The sequence below is a fragment of the Heteronotia binoei genome, chromosome 16, assembly GCF_032191835.1.
Source record: "Heteronotia binoei isolate CCM8104 ecotype False Entrance Well chromosome 16, APGP_CSIRO_Hbin_v1, whole genome shotgun sequence".
NCBI classification, from domain to species: domain Eukaryota; kingdom Metazoa; phylum Chordata; class Lepidosauria; order Squamata; family Gekkonidae; genus Heteronotia; species Heteronotia binoei.
In genome coordinates, this window is record NC_083238.1 from 49,689,293 (window position 1) to 49,704,764 (window position 15,472).

At 46.0% G+C, this 15,472-nt stretch overlaps 1 protein-coding gene across 1 annotated transcript in view; it reads right to left on the reverse strand.

Annotated features, from left to right (window-relative positions):
* The window catches only part of SPATS2L (spermatogenesis associated serine rich 2 like), a 134,991-nt gene that overhangs the window by 2,228 nt on the left and 117,291 nt on the right, over positions 1 to 15,472 (reverse strand). Inside the window, exons 8-11 of the mRNA XM_060257299.1 lie at positions 11,632 to 11,690; positions 10,007 to 10,116; positions 7,715 to 7,817; positions 1,588 to 1,808 (exon numbers count right to left, since the gene is read on the reverse strand). Coding sequence (XP_060113282.1) covers positions 1,588 to 1,808; positions 7,715 to 7,817; positions 10,007 to 10,116; positions 11,632 to 11,690 — 493 coding nt within the window. The remainder of the gene's footprint in view (positions 1 to 1,587; positions 1,809 to 7,714; positions 7,818 to 10,006; positions 10,117 to 11,631; positions 11,691 to 15,472) is intronic.

Genomic DNA, 15,472 nt, shown 5'->3' on the forward strand with positions numbered 1-15,472 from the left:
AAAGGGCAGATGCTATGGAGAGCCTTCTCAGCCCCACCCACCTCACAGGGTGTCTGTTGTGGGGGGATAAGATAGAAGAGATTGTAAGCCTTGAAAGGGCAGATGCTATGGAGAGCCCTCTCAGCCCCACCCACCTCACAGGGTGTCTGTTTTGGGGGGAGAAGATAGAAGAGATTGTAAGCCTTGAAAGGGCAGCTGCTGTGAGAGCCCTCTCAGCCCCAGCCACCCACCTCACAGGGTATCTGTTGTGGGGGGAGAAGATAGAGGAGATTATAAGCCTTGAAAGGGCAGCTGCTGTGAGAGTCCTCTCCAGCCCCACCCACCTCACAGGGTGTCTGTTGTGGGGGAGGAAGGGAAAGGAGATTGTGAGCCGCTCTGAGACTCTTCAGAGAGGGCGGGATATAAATCCAATATCTTCATCTACCTCACAGGGTGTCTGTTGTGGGGGAGGAAGGGAAAGGAGATTGTGAGCTGCTCTGAGACTTCTATCTTCTTCTACTCCCATCTCCTTGGCTGGGTTTGTTTGCAGACAGCGTGAAGCCACATCTAGCCACGTAAGGTTGTTCCCGAGGGACTGTGGAGGGGGCAGCCAGACAGCCAGCAGGGCTTCATGCGTGAACTGTCAAGACTTGCCTCTCCTCCCTCCACCCTGGGTTCTGTACGGGAACCAGGATTGGCTGAAGGATGTCCAGAAGCAACAGGCAGAGGAGTGAGATCAGAGCTTGCCAAAAAAAAAAAAAAAATCCCCTTTTGAGGATAGTTTAGACCTGGGCTTTTTTTGGTAGCAGGAACTCCTTTGCATATCAGGCCACACCCCCTGATTTAGCCAATCCTCCTGGAGCTTCCAGTAGGCCCTGCACTAAGAGCCCTGTAAGCTCTAGGAGGATTGGCTACATAAGAGGGGTGTGGCCTGATATGCAAAGGAGTTCCTGCTACAAAAAAAAAAAAAACCTGGTTTAGACTAGAGAGAGATTTCTGTGTCTGGTGGGTTTTATTTATATATTTGTATTTTAGATTTATGAATCACCCAGTCCCCGAGTGTGCAGGGCTCTGGTCGATGTACAACAGAAGTTAAAAACATCAATATATCTGTATTAAAATATAGGAAAGGCTGTTGTATTCATTTTAAGGCTGGACCTGCTCCAGCAGGTCATGAGCAGGGCAAAGAGAAGAAGAATTGCAGATTTATACCCTGCCCTTCTCTCTGAATCAGACACTCAGAGCGGCTCACAATCTCCCATATCTTCTCTCCCCACAACAGACACCCTGTGAGGTGGGTGGGGCCGAGAGGGCTCTCACAGCAGCTGCCCTTTCAAGGACAACCTCTGCCAGAGCTATGGCTGACTCAAGGCCATGCCAGCAGGTGCAAGTGGAGGAGTGGGGAATCAAACCCGGTTCTCCCAGATAAGAGTCCGCACACTTAACCACTATACCAAACTGGCTGAAGCGTAACAGATGGAAGAAAAAGAGGGTGGCAGCCAGGTTGCGTTTGGTTACCAGGACAGTCCCTTCTCCCTCTGTTTCTACAATTTCCTCCCACAGAATTAAGCATTAAGCTTTCACAATTTGCCCAATAGCGCGCCATACCTGCTTATTTGTTGGTGCTACCGGAGGAGAAGATTCAGTGGCGTTGGCAACAGCTTGACTAGAGGCTTTGGCTGCTGGCACTTTAACATCAGGAGTCTTGGCACGGCTAAAAGGTTTTCTGACGGACGTGCTTTGAATGCTCCTCGCTGTGTGCCAAGAGGCCGCCTGCAGCAGGGCGCTGGAGGGTGTTCTTGAGGAATAATTGTTCTTTGGGTGAGAAACTACAAGAGGGGAAAGCTCGAGTGAGCACCGCACGGTAACATATACTTGTACGAGTTTAAATTGAGAGAGTTAATTATAATGACTTGCCGGGGAATGGAGTACCGTGATTTGTAATTTTGGGAACAACTCAGTGGTTAAATCTTGTTAGAACTGTGCTGGCCTCATTACCCATGAGCCCTTTTGCATCAGTTCGGCAAGAAGCTCTCATGTACGATGTTCTTATGAACCTTCAATGTTGTCGGGTTAATTTAAGGCAGAGCTGGACGTTCCAGGAGTCGCAAAGCATCTGCTGTTTCCTGCGCCCCAATCACAAGCTCTTGTTACGTGCCCAGCTTAACTGAATATCAAAATCTCACTTATTAACTACTCCTCCCTTGCAAGCAATGTTCCCTCTAAGCTGTGGAGTTTGGGGAGCAAAATTTTTGCTTTGTGAGCTACTGGCATTAAAGCTGTGAACTACTGGGTAAATTAGGTTGCTCTAAGGCCATTTTTTCCCTCTCAGGGATTGCTGCCTTGACGTGGCGAGAGGGCTCGCACGGTTCAGTGAGGCTGTGGGCTATGCCATACAGGGCCATCCAAGATGGACAGGCCACAGCTGGGAACCCAGACAAAATGTGATCCACTGGAGAAGGAAACGGCAACCCACTCCAGTGTCCTTGCCAAGAAAACCCCATGAACAGTAGCAAAAGGCTAAAAGATATGGTGCTGGAAGATGAGCCCCCCAGGTTAGAAGGTGTCCAATATGCTACTGGGGACGAGCGGAGGGCAAGTCCAAGTAACCACAGAATGAGTGAAGCGGCTGGGCCAAAGCCGAAAGGACGCTCAGCTGTGAATGTGTCTGATGGTAAAAGAACAGTCCGATGCTGCAAAGAACAATACTGCATCGGAACGTGGAATGAAAGATCTATGAATCAAGGTAAGCTGGATGTAGTCAAACAAGAGATGGCAAGACTGAACATCGACATCTTGGGAATCAGCGAACTAAAATGGATGGGAATGGGTGAATTTAACTCAGAGGATCACTACATGTATTACTGTGGGCAAGAGTCCCGTAGAAGAAATGGTGTGGCCTTTACAGTTAACAAGAGAGTGAGGAAGGCAGTAATGGGATACAATCTCAAAAAAGAATGATTTTGGTCCATATCCAAGGCAAACCATTCAATATCACAGTAATCCAAGTCTATGCCCCACCCACTGATGCAGAAGAGGCTGAAGTGGACCAGTTCTATGAAGATCTACAACACCTTCTAGAATTAACAACAAAAAAAGATATCCTCCTCATCATAGGGGACTAGAATGCCTAAGTGGGAAGTTAAAAGGTAACCGGAAAAACTGACAAATTTGGTCTTGGAGAACAAAATGAAGCCAGGCAAAGGCTAATAGAGTTTTGTCAAGAGAACAAGCTGGTCTTGGTGAACACCCTGTTCCAACAACCTAAAAGGCGACTCTGCACATGGACATCACCTGATGGGCAACACAGAAATCAGACTGACTCTGCAGTCAAAGATGGAGAAGCTCCTTGCAGTCAGCAAAAACAAGACCTGGAGCTGACTGCGGCTTAGATCATGAGCTACTCACTGCAAAATTCAGGCTTAAATTGAAGAAAACTGGGGAAGCCATTAGGCCAATCAGGTTTGACCTTGATCACATCCCTTATGAATATACAGTGGAGGTGAAGAATAGGTTTAAGGAACTAGAGTTGATAGAGTGCCTGAAGAACTATGGACGGAGGTTCGTGACATTGTACAGAAGGCAGCAATCAACCCTAACTCAAAGAAAAAGAAATGCAAGAAAGCAAAGTGGCTGTCTGATGAGGCTTTACAAATAGCTGAGGAAAGAAGGAAAGCAAAAGGCAAAGGTGAAAAGGAAAGATTCACCCAACTGAATGCAGATTGCCAGAGAACAGCAAGGAGAGATTAAGAGGCCTTCCTGAACAATGCAAAGCAATAGAGGAAAATAATAGAATGGGAAGGACAAGAGATCTCTTCAAGAAAATTGGAGAAATCAAGGGAACGTTTCGTGCAAAGATGGCAATGATAAAGGACAAAAACGGTAGGGACTTAACAGAAGCAGAAGAGATCAGGAAGAGGTGGCAAGAATACACAGAAGAATTATATAAGAAGGATCTCAATGTCCCGGACAACCATGACAGTGAAATCAATGACCTTGAGCCAGACATCCTGGAGTGTGAAGTCAAATGGGCCTTAGAAAGCATTACTAACAACAAAGCGAGTGGAGATGACGGTATCCCAGTTGAGCTATTCAAAGTCCTAAAAGATTATGCTGTTAAAGCAATGCACACATTATGTCAACAAATTTTGAAAACGCAACAGTGACCACAGGATTGGAAAAGGTCAGTTTATATCCCAATCCCAAAGAAGGGTAATGCCAAGGAATGTTCAAACTATCGCACCATTGCACTCATTTCACATGCCAGCAAGGTCATGTTAAAGATCCTACAAGCTAGGCTTCAGCAGTATGTCGATCGGGACCTACCAGAAGTTCAAGCTGGGTTTCGGAGAGGTAGAGGAACTAGAGATCAAATTGCCAACATTCGCTGGATTATGGAGAAAGCACAGGAGGATAAGAAAAACGGCTATTTCTGTTTCATTGACTATGCTAAAGCCTTTGATTGTGTGGATCGCAACAAATTGTGGCAGGTCCTTAAAGAGATGGGAGTACTAGACCACCTCACATGTCTCCAGAGAAACCTGTATAAGGATCAAGAAGCAGTGGGCAGAACAGGATATGGAACAACTGCTTGGTTTAGAATAGGAAAAGGAGTTCAACAAGGATGTATATTGTCACCCTGCTTATTTAATTTATATGCACAGTACATCATGCAGAATGCTGGCCTGGGTGAAGCAGAAGCCGGCAGGAAAAACATCAACAATCTCAGATATGCAGATGATACCACTCTAATGGCAGAAAGTGAGGAGGACCTAAAGAACCTCTTCTTGAGGGTGAAAGAGGAGAGCGCAAAAGTAGGCTTGAAGCTCAACATCAAAAAAACTAAGATCATGGCATCTGGCCCCATCACACCTTTGCAAATAGAAGGGGAAGACATAGAAGTAGTAAAAGACTTCACATTTCTGGGATCCAAGATCACTGCAGATGGTGACTGTAGCCATGAAATTAAAAGATGTTTGCTTGTTGGGAGGACAGCTATGGCGAACCTGGGCAGTATAATAAAAAGTAGAGACATCACCCTGCCAACAAAAGTCCATATAGTCAAAGTGATGGTATTCCCAGTAGTAATGTATGGCTGTGAGAGCTGGACCATAAGGAAGGCCGAGCGCAGAAGAATAGATGCTTTTGAGCTGTGGTGCTGGAGAAGAATCTTTAGAGTCCCTTGGACTGCAAGAAGATCCAATCAGTCAGTCCTAAGGGAAATCAACCCAGACTGTTCCCTGGAAGGTCAGATGCTGAAGCTGAAGCTCAGATACTTTGGCCACCAAATGAGAAGGGAGCACTCCCTGGAGAAGATCTTGATGCTGGGAAAGACAAGGCAAAAGAAGAAGGGGACGGCAAAAGAGGAGATGGCTGGACAGCGTTATTGATGTAACTAACACAAATTTGAGCAGACTTTGGAGGATGGTGGAAGACAGGAGGGCCTTGCATGACTTTGTCCATGGGGTCGCAAAGAGTCGGACTCGACTGCGACTGAACAACAAAGAAGGGCCATTTTTCCTGAGCTGAGACAAAAGTGTGTGAGCTGGAGGCTAAAAAAATTATGAGCTAGTTCACACTAACTTAGCTCAGAGGGAACAGTGCTTGCAAGTACCTTGCAAAAACTATGCCTTGTCTTTGAGATACAGACCAATTTCGCACTAGGGCTCGTTCCAGGTGGAGAGCCCTTTTGCTCGCAGGGCTTCTCTCTGTTTTCGCACCAGTTGCCCCGGAGCTGTGAGCTGCTGCGCCGCTTTTCTACAGCAAACAGAAACCGCTTGTCAGAGGATCTCACTTGCTGCAAAATAGCAGAACGCTACTTGCAGCTCCACGGCAACTTGTGCAAAAACAGAGACCAATTTCACACTCAGCTTACCCCGCTGTCACGTTCCTCTTCTCCGCGCAACCTCCTTCGGGTTGCCCACTATCTGCTCCGGAGCTGCAGCAAACATCGCGCTTTCCACAGGGCAAACGGAAACTGGTTTTTAGTGGTTTCCGTTTGCCGCTCGAAAACCGCAACGTTTGCTGCAGCTCCGGAGCAGATAGTGGGAAATCTGAAGGAGGCTGCGCGGAGAAGAGGAACGTGACAGTGGGGTAAGCTGAGTGTGAAATTGGCCAGAGAGAAGCTCCGGGAGCAAAAGGGCTCTCCACCCAGAACAAGCCTAGTGTGAAATTGGTCAAAATCTTTTTTGGAGACTCAGCTTAGAGCCCTTTCCACATACTTGCTGTCTTTGATCCTAAGGCCCATTCCCATAACAGAAAAGTGAAAGACCGTAAATGCAACTGCTCTGCAATTGTTATACAGTCAAGGCAAAACATTCATTCATGTTAGGATTTTTAATAGAATAAAGTAAGAGCCCAGTAGCACCTTTATATGAACATAAGAAGCTGCCTTATACTGAATCAGACCCTGGGTCCATCAAAGTCAGTATTGTCTACTCAGACTGGCAGCGGCTCTCCAGGGTCTCAAGCTGAGGTTTTTCACACCATTTTGCCTGGACCCTTTTTTGGAGATGCCAGGGATTGAACCTGGGACCTTCTGCTTCCCAAGCAGATGCTCTACCACTGAGCCACCGTCCCTCCCCAAGACCAACGAAGTCTTATTCAAGGTATAGGCTTTCACGTGTTACGCCCACACTTCTTCAGATTCAGGGCTTTTACCTTGAATAAAAGTTTGTTGGTCTTCAAGGAGCCACCAGATTCTAGCTTTATTCTGCTGCTTCAGAGCAACACAGCTGCCCACTTGGATCTACGATTTTTAATGTTTACATTCCCTGGTTGGAATCCAAACCATAGTTCTGTGCAGCAATGGACATTATTATTATTATTATTATTTTACAGTTCATAAATGGATAAAAATTGGGAAAGGGAGTGTGTTGTAGCTCAGCGGTAGATACGGTTGCCAACCTGCAGGTGGGGCCTGGAGACCTCCTGGAATTACGATTTATTTCCAGGCAACAGATCAGTTCCCCTGAAAGGAACAGCTGCTTTGGAAGGTGGACTCTGTGGCGTTATACCCTGATGAGGCGTTATACCCAAACCCCGAGGAATTTCCCAACCCAGAATGGGCAACCATAGTGCTACAGCATCTGCCTTACATGGTGAAGGTCAGAGCTTTTTTTGTAGCAGGAGTTCCTTTGCATCTTAGGCCACACTCCCCTGATGTAGCCAATCCTCCCAGAGCTTACAGGACTCTTCTTACAGGGCCTACTGTAAGCTCCAGGATTGGCTACATCAGGAGGGTTTGACATAATATGCAAAAAAGCCCTGCTCTTATCCAATACTACCCAGGGCTGACCCTGCTTAGCTTCTGAGATCTATCCAGGTCAAATTATTCTTATATACACAACTGCTGTATAAACCACATGCTTGCTAACAAACTTGGATTAGGCTTGCACAGGGGTGGAATTCTAGGAGGAGCTCCTTTGCATATTAGGCCACACACCCCTGAGGTAGCCAATCCTCCAAGAGCTTGCAGGGCTCTTCATACAGGGCCTGATGTAAGCTCCAGGAGGACTGGCTACACCAGAAGGGGTGTGGGCAAAGATGCAAAGGAGTTCTTGCTATCAAAAAAGCCCGGGAAGGTCCCGGTTTCAAACCATGGCATCTCCAGTTAAAAGTAGCAGGTATTTTGACCTCCACCCAAGACTCTGAAAGGAGAACTTCTGGCAAGATAGGCAGGCAGGCACCGGTTGTGCCTGAGAACGTCAAAATTTGCACAGTGAGTAGGGCTTACTTTCTCCGCATTGCTGAATTTGTGTCTTCAGCTGTTCGATGTCGCAGGAGAAGCGGGCAGATCGACCCAGCTCTTCGTCATACTTCCGTTCGCTTACAAAGTGCTGCGAAGTGGGGGAGGGGGAAGATTTTAATTACCGGTAGTTATCAACCGTCCCACAGGATGAAGCGGATGGCAGAGAAATGTGCCCTTTAAAAAAGCTTTAAAAACCTTCTCTCTTAAAGCCACGGGTTACTTGGGGAAGATGTTCATTGTGGTGTTGAGGCCTTCTGGCCTAATTAAAACCAATACTCCCTCTAAGCCAGGGGTGTCAAACATGCAGTTCAAAGGCCAAATCAGGCCCTTGGAGGGTTCCTATCAGGCCCCCAAGCAACTGGCTGTCATCTGCTTCCTTCTCCCTCTCTCTGGCTTCCTTCTGCATCACAGCTTGCTTTACCAGGCTTGCTCAATCGCACAGGAGCTACAGAGCAAAGCCTCTATTTTCTCCATTGACTGAGGCTCCTCCTTTGGAGAGGAAGGGGGGGGAGGGCGAGCTTGCTTTGCCAGGCGCTTTCAATCACACAGCAGAGCTACTGAGCCAAGCCTCTTTTCCTTCTACTGGCTGAGGCTCCTCCCCCTCCTGGTCCCCTGGGGAAGGAAAGAGCCAGAGCTTCCTTTGCCCAGTTCCCTGGATCCCACAGAAGCAATACAAAGAAAGCATCTTTAAGACCAATGAGTGCTAATGTTTTAAGCATGTTTCATTTTAAGTTGGTTTTTTTTAAAAAAAACCTTTAATTTGTCCTTTATAAAGCTTGTATTTCTGCTACCTAATCTTAAATAGGTACACACATGGCCTGGCCCAATGAGGACTCATTTATGTCAGATTTGGCCCTCACAAGAAAAGAGTTCGACACCCCTGCTCTAAGCTATGGCATCTTGTGAGTGAAAATTCTTTGTGAGCTACTGGCATTAAAGTTGTGAGCTACTGCATCATTTAGCTTGCTCTGGGGCAATTTTTCCTGAGCCAGGACAAAAACGTGTGAGGCGGAGGTTAAAAAACTGAGCTAGCTCACACTAACTCACTTAGAGGGAACACTGATCAAAACATACAAGATCCCATATTAAAACCCTTTCCATCATATTTCTGCTTGTTCAGCACCAATAGCTCAGTACCTTTTACTCAAATAACGAGAAGTTTTTAAGAATATTTTTAAAAGAATATTGACAGGCATGCATGACTGGTTCAGAAAGGGCAAAGATTTGCAAAACTGGGGGAGAGACCTCTGTTGTTGCTCACCACTGACGCACCAGCATTATCCAAATGTCACATTCACCGTGTAAGATGGACACCCTCTAGTAGTGCCTGAAGGTCTAGGCCGGAGCCTCATCCAGCCTGCACTTTATTATAAATAAAAAGGTAAAGGTAGTCCCCTGTGCAAACACCAATCGTTTCCGACTCTAGGATGATGTTGTTTTCACAACGTTTTCACGGCAGACTTTTTATGGGGTGGTTTGCCATTGCCTTCCCCAGTCAGCTAAACTTTCCCCCCAGCAAGCTGGGGTCTCATTTTACCCACCTCGGAAGGATGGAAGGCTGAGTCAACCTGGAGCCGGCTACCTGAACCCAGCTTCCACCAGGATCAAACTCAGGTTGTGAGCAGAGCTTAGGACTGCAGCTTTACCACTCTGCGCCATTGTGCTCCTAAAGTTAAAGGTAGTCCCCTGTGCAAGCACCAGTAGTTTCCGACTCTGGGGTGACATTGCTTTCACAACATTTTCACAGCAGACTTTTTACGGGGTGGTTTGCCATTGCCTTCCCCAGTCTTTTACACTTTCCCCCCCAGCAAGCTGGGTACTCATTTTACTGACCTCGGAAGGATGGAAGGCTGTGTCAACCTGAGCTGGCTACCTGAAACCAGCTTCCGCTGGGATTGAACTCAGGTCATGAGCAGAAAGTTCAGACTGCAGTACTGCAGCTTTACCGCTCTGCGCCACGGGGTCTTTTGTTATGAATACAGTTGTTTATATCATTTCAGAAATCAAATATAAATTGTTCATGTAGAAGAGGGCTGCATGTATATGTTCCAAGTTTGTCCCAAGCTCAGTGAAACGATGAGCTTTGAACGAATAAACTCGGTGGCTCTACAACCCTTTGATTTCATGGCACAAAGCCAAAAGATAAAGCTGAAATATTTGGGAGTTTGTTTTGAAAATCTGGTCCTGATTCCGAGGGCTGAACTTTTAAATATCTGGCACTTCTCTTGCTACCGGAAGGCGGAGCCTGCTAGAAACAGAAATGCCAAAGGAGCCAACCTTAATTTCCGCCCGGAGTTCGGCCAGCTGCGTCTCCGCCATCTGACTCGCCAAATCTGTTAGCCTCTTCAATTCTTCGGCTTTTTTTTGACGGGCGGTTAGGATTTCCACTGCCAAAGACAAAGAGATAAGTACATATTTTTGCGTTAATGTCTAGATAGGTATGTTTCCAATTAATGTGCAGAAGAACCACCCACTCTGATAAGCGGCTGTCATCCCAGAAGCCAAACACAACCTTACAATAGTAGCCACTCCTTTGAGGATGGTGGTGGAAAATACAGAACACAGGCAAGTTGTCTTAGATGTTACAGAATAGGAGAAGATTTTCAAATCATTCTCCTTACAAATAACCTTGTTCGAGGCTTCTAACCTTGCGTGTCTTCAAAAATTTTCCTGAGAATACCGTTGACGAAGAAAGGCAATGGGAACTCCTTGGCTGTGAGGAAGAGTGGCCTCCTACTGGTGGAGGAGAGTGGCCCCTACTGGTGGAGACAGGAAGCCACAACCTGGTATTTAATTTAATTTAATTTTTCGATTTATATCCCGCCCTATCCTGTGAGTGGGCTCTGGGTGGCTTACAACATTAAAAACCTTACAAAACATCCAACTAAATAATCTCATAATTCCAGAATTAACAGAAACCATGATCCGAATCACTGGCAACAAACCATAAACCACATATAGGTTGGTAGTATTCAGCATAACATAAACACCTAGATGGTAAAAGTGCTGGGGGAAGCAATGATTTCATGGGATTTTAATTTAATTTTTAGATTTATATCCCGTCCTATCCCGCAAGTGGGCTCAGGGCGGTTTACAACAACAAAACAACAGTTAAAATATTATCATAAAAACAGACATTACAAAACAGGAGCAGCACAGTAAACGATCTTACAGACATAGGCGGTAAACAGCATGCGGCTGACGGCTAACAGCATAACAGAACATCATAATGATGGAATGCTGGGGGAAGCGATTACTTTCAAGGACGCCCGCTGGATCAATTAAAAGCCTGGCAGAAGAGCTCCGTCCTACAGGCCCTGCAAAACTTAGATAAGTCCCGCAGGGCTCAGATCTCCAGCGGGAGCTCATTCCACCAGGTGGGGGCCCAGACCGAAAAGGCCCTGGCCCTTGTTGAAGGGTCTTCCTCCAAACTCTACCAGAATGCCCCCGTGTCCTCCATGGAGAAGGAGCACAATGTCTGTTCTACAACTAAGGGTGCAAATCGCTGTAGCCCTGGCCCTCAGAAACCACTTCCAGACACTTCCCCACACTTTCCCTCTGCCCTTGCCTTTGGTTTCTGAAACTGCATCAAGTATCACCTGTGCCCTTTTAATTTTTTAACAGCTCTGAGAGCTAAAGGGTGTTTTAAGTATGCTGAAAGTCTTAATCCTGAGCTTTCCAGGCAGTAACAACGTCTGTGGTCAACTGTGCGACTGAGGGAATGCACAATCTGAATCAGCATCAGATGTCGGGTGCAAACTAGTCAACAATTCAGATAAATGGTGCAGTCCTTTTTTGAAATAAATTAATTGGCTTTACTTCTGCAGAAGCAGTCGTAAACAATCCTTTCCCAAATGGTTTCGAAGTGCCCCAGATTCAAGCCCCTTTTGGTTTTCACTTACTGGCTTCTTCTTTAACTTTATCGACTTCTGCCATTAAAGCCACTTCTCTGTCTATGATACTGAAAAGAAACGGACATACATTATTAGTAAGGCAACAGAAACACCGGAGCTTAAGCAACTACAGGGGTGGAATTCTAGCAGGAGCTCATTTGCATATTAGGCCACACACCCCTGATGTAGCCAATCCTCCAAGAGCTTACAAGGCTCTTTTTTTGTAAACTCTTGAAGGATTGGCTACATCAGGGGTGTGTGGCCTAATATGCAAAGGTGCTCGTGCTAGAATTCCACCCCTGAGCAACTATATGGTAAGTATGATTACCATACTTACCATACCATACTAAAGGACTTTCTTTGGTGCAAAAGACAACATCTGTGGAAATAAATAAATGATTTTGGAACAAGTTTAAAAAATTGGCCTGCTACAGTGAGATGGAGGAAATCCAGGACCGGCTATTTGCTTTGGGGAAGAGATTCTTAGAGTGAGAGGAAAATGGGTGCTAGGAGACCCACCACTGGGAACAGATGTTTTAGAAAAGCAGCAAGAAGGTGGAGCTATCTAAAAGAGGTTCCAAATTAGGCTGTTGCTAAAGCTATGTGGAAAGTTGGAAGTGTCTGAACGCAAGACAAATATTCGTTATTCACCAGAGTAGTCTTTCGCTGCTTGTTGACGCATCCAGTGAATCCCGCGTGAGAGCCAGCATGGTGTAGTGGTTAAGAGCAGCAGACTCTAATCTGGAGAACTGGGTTTGAATCCCCACTCATCCTCCACATGAAGCCTACTGGTTACCTTGGGTCAGCTGCAGTTCTCTCATCCGAAAAAATAAACCTAGCTTGCCACAAAACGGAGCTAAGAGTTTCAGGCTGCCAGACAATTTTTGGATCTCTTATCCATACTGCATCCACAGTCATATGATAATTAATTAATCCTGAGGGACCAGGTGCAGAATTTAATATGGCTTGTCACTATCACAGTGCATTGTGATGTAGTTAGATGACTACATTCACATGCACCAAGGGGCAACTGTGAAAACACACAACGGCGCCAGTCACCATGGGGAATCTGGTTTCTGTAATGTAAGAAAGGCTAGAATCCAGGTCTCTCTCTCTCATACAAAAATGATATTCCATCAGGCGCATCAAATAGTTCAGTTACACACAACTTGAGTTGAAATGCATTTCAACGGGCTATCTTCCTTTGGGAACATATACAGTTTATCTTCCTGTCCTACAAGTAACAAAATATTTCCCTCATTTAATGGAAAATGTCATTTTTTAATGCCTTGGACTTGATGCAGTAATAAAGCTTTAGAAGCAACATTATCTGGCTGCAATGCCTTTCCCAGCAGATGGCGCTCTATGCACAGATTCGATAAATGAAGGCAGTCACCAATGATGTTAGGGTATCGGCAGTACCATAAATAATTTTAGGCGGTGGGGTGCGTGTGTGGATTGTTGGCTGGGTTCGGCACAGAAGAAGAGCATGATGAGTCTCTACATTGACAGGTGAGCTATACAGTCTTCCCCAAAGAAGGGCCAGAGCTCCAGGAGCCCTCCACTGTTGCCTCCCAAATTGTTATGGGTCAAAGTAGATAGTTCTATGTCAATGCCTATACATGTTCTCCATTAAAAAAAATGAAAGCCACCTTCAGGAGGCTACAAGATTCATCGCTGGAGCAAATTCCTCCTGCCCTAGGGGGAAAGATAAGCTGACTGTGATGATACAGTGGGCGTTTTCGCACTGACCTTCAAGTGGCGCGACCATCCTCTTCACACCGGAGGATCTGCCCGGATTTCGCACAAGAAGCGCCGGCGCACCCAAAAGAGCCGGCTACTTCCGTCGCGAAACCCACTCAAACGGAAACCGCCAAGAAGCAGGAAAACGTTTGAGCGGGTTTCGCGACGGAAGTAGCCGGCTCTTTTGGGTGCGCCGGCGCTTCTTGTGCGAAATCCGGGCAGATCCTCCGGTGTGAAGAGGGTGGTCGCGCCACTTGAAGGTCAGTGCGAAAACGCCCAGTGTTTTGCAAAACTTTGGCTCCCTGCACAATTCATCTTCAGACTCAAACATTTTAATTTGCAGATTTTGGGGGGGTCAAATTTTAAATGGATGTATTTCCAGCAAAACAGCATGAGCAAGGCTATACTTAAAAAAAAAAAGTGTTTGTGTTTGCAGTGCTACAAGACCCTTGTTTTTCGTTCGCACTCAGAGCTTTAATTACTTAATCCTGTGATGTGCAAAGAAAACACGAATGCATTTAGCACAGTTCTGCTTCCACTTGTGCAACACCTAGCCCTTTCCTCTCTGTATGACCCATAGTGCCCAGAAATGGGTGTGGATGTATTATAAGCATTACTGAAGACTAAAGATGAATAAGATTTATTTGGTAGAGCAATGCACTCAGTACAAACTTCTGGCTCTGTGATGGGGTGTGTGGGCAGGACGGAATGGGTTCTACCCATTTGCAACAAAAGCTCACTTGGTGGTTTAGCTTGCAGATATGATGGCAGCTGACTACAGCTCATGATACCATTTGGAAGCCTGCCCCGCTTCAGTCTCTGGAGGGTTTTGCATCTATCACCAGGGCTCTTTTTGTAGCAGCAACTCCATTGCATGTTAGGCCACACCCCCTGATGTAGCCAATCCTCCAAGAGCTTACGGGGCTCTTAGTACAGGGCCTACTGTAAACTCCAGGAGGATTGGCTACATCAGGGGTGTGGCCTAATATGCAAATGAGCTCCTGCTACAAAAAAAGCTCTGTGTCTGTACTAGCCATATATGGAAGCAGGGGTAGAATTCTAGCAGGAGCTTCTTTGCATATTAGGCCACACCCCCTGATGTAGCCAATCCTCCAAGAGCTTACAAGGCTCTTTTTTTGTAAGCTCCAGGACTGGTTACATAAGGGGTGTGTGGCCTAATATGCAAAGGAGTTCCTGCTACAAAAAAACCCCTGTAATTGTGTCTTTCATCAGATGAACATGCATGTGCCACTTTAAAAAACCTGAAGTGTAAAGGAAGAGGCAAAACAGATGCCAAACTAACACTGGTATGTTTGCAGTGCAAATTGTACAGTTGGAATAGAACTGCAAATGGAGAAGCGAGTCTGGCCTTTCTTTAAATATCCATCTTTCTTCGCCCTGAATTGCTCTTCTTAGGGCAAGGCTGTTTGGAATTCAGAGATGGGGGTTATACAATCGAAATGTGTGTGTGTGGAGTGCCTGCCCATGGCCAATTAAAAAGCCAGTGTGTGCTTAGCAAGGGGCAAAGCGTTTCAGAGAGCACGAAACCATCCCGGAGAAGATCCAAGTGCAGCGTGAAAAGGGACTGCTTATTTGGGCTTGGCTCTGTGCTCTGCCAGAAAAGCCCAAAGTCATCTGTCTCTCCATATGGAGAATGTGGCTGGCAGCATTAATGGAAGTTGGCTGCCACGAAGGGGGTTCAATGAAAACGAGAAGGCCGGCTTTCTTTTTGCTTCAGATCTCTCCCGTTTTTAACATTTATCAGCAAGATGAATTCCATATTCTGAATTATATTTCCACTGCACTCATAAGAAAACAATGGAATTGAGCGGAGGGGGAAAGTTTGAATGTATAGAATTTATATTGTTACAGAAATTGAAGAGATCTACAGAGATAATAAAGTTTCCACTTTCTTTCAACAAGATACAATTGAATAGGAGAATGGCCCTATCTTTTTGTGTTCTGGCACTGGGGAGCTTATCGTGCGGAACTAAATTCCCATCATTTCGGCCATACGAGTTGGATCCAGACAACTGGGAGCAGAATGGAGTTTGGAGAACGGGTCTTTGCTACATTTTTTTCCCATTTAAATCTCGAGTCAAAACTC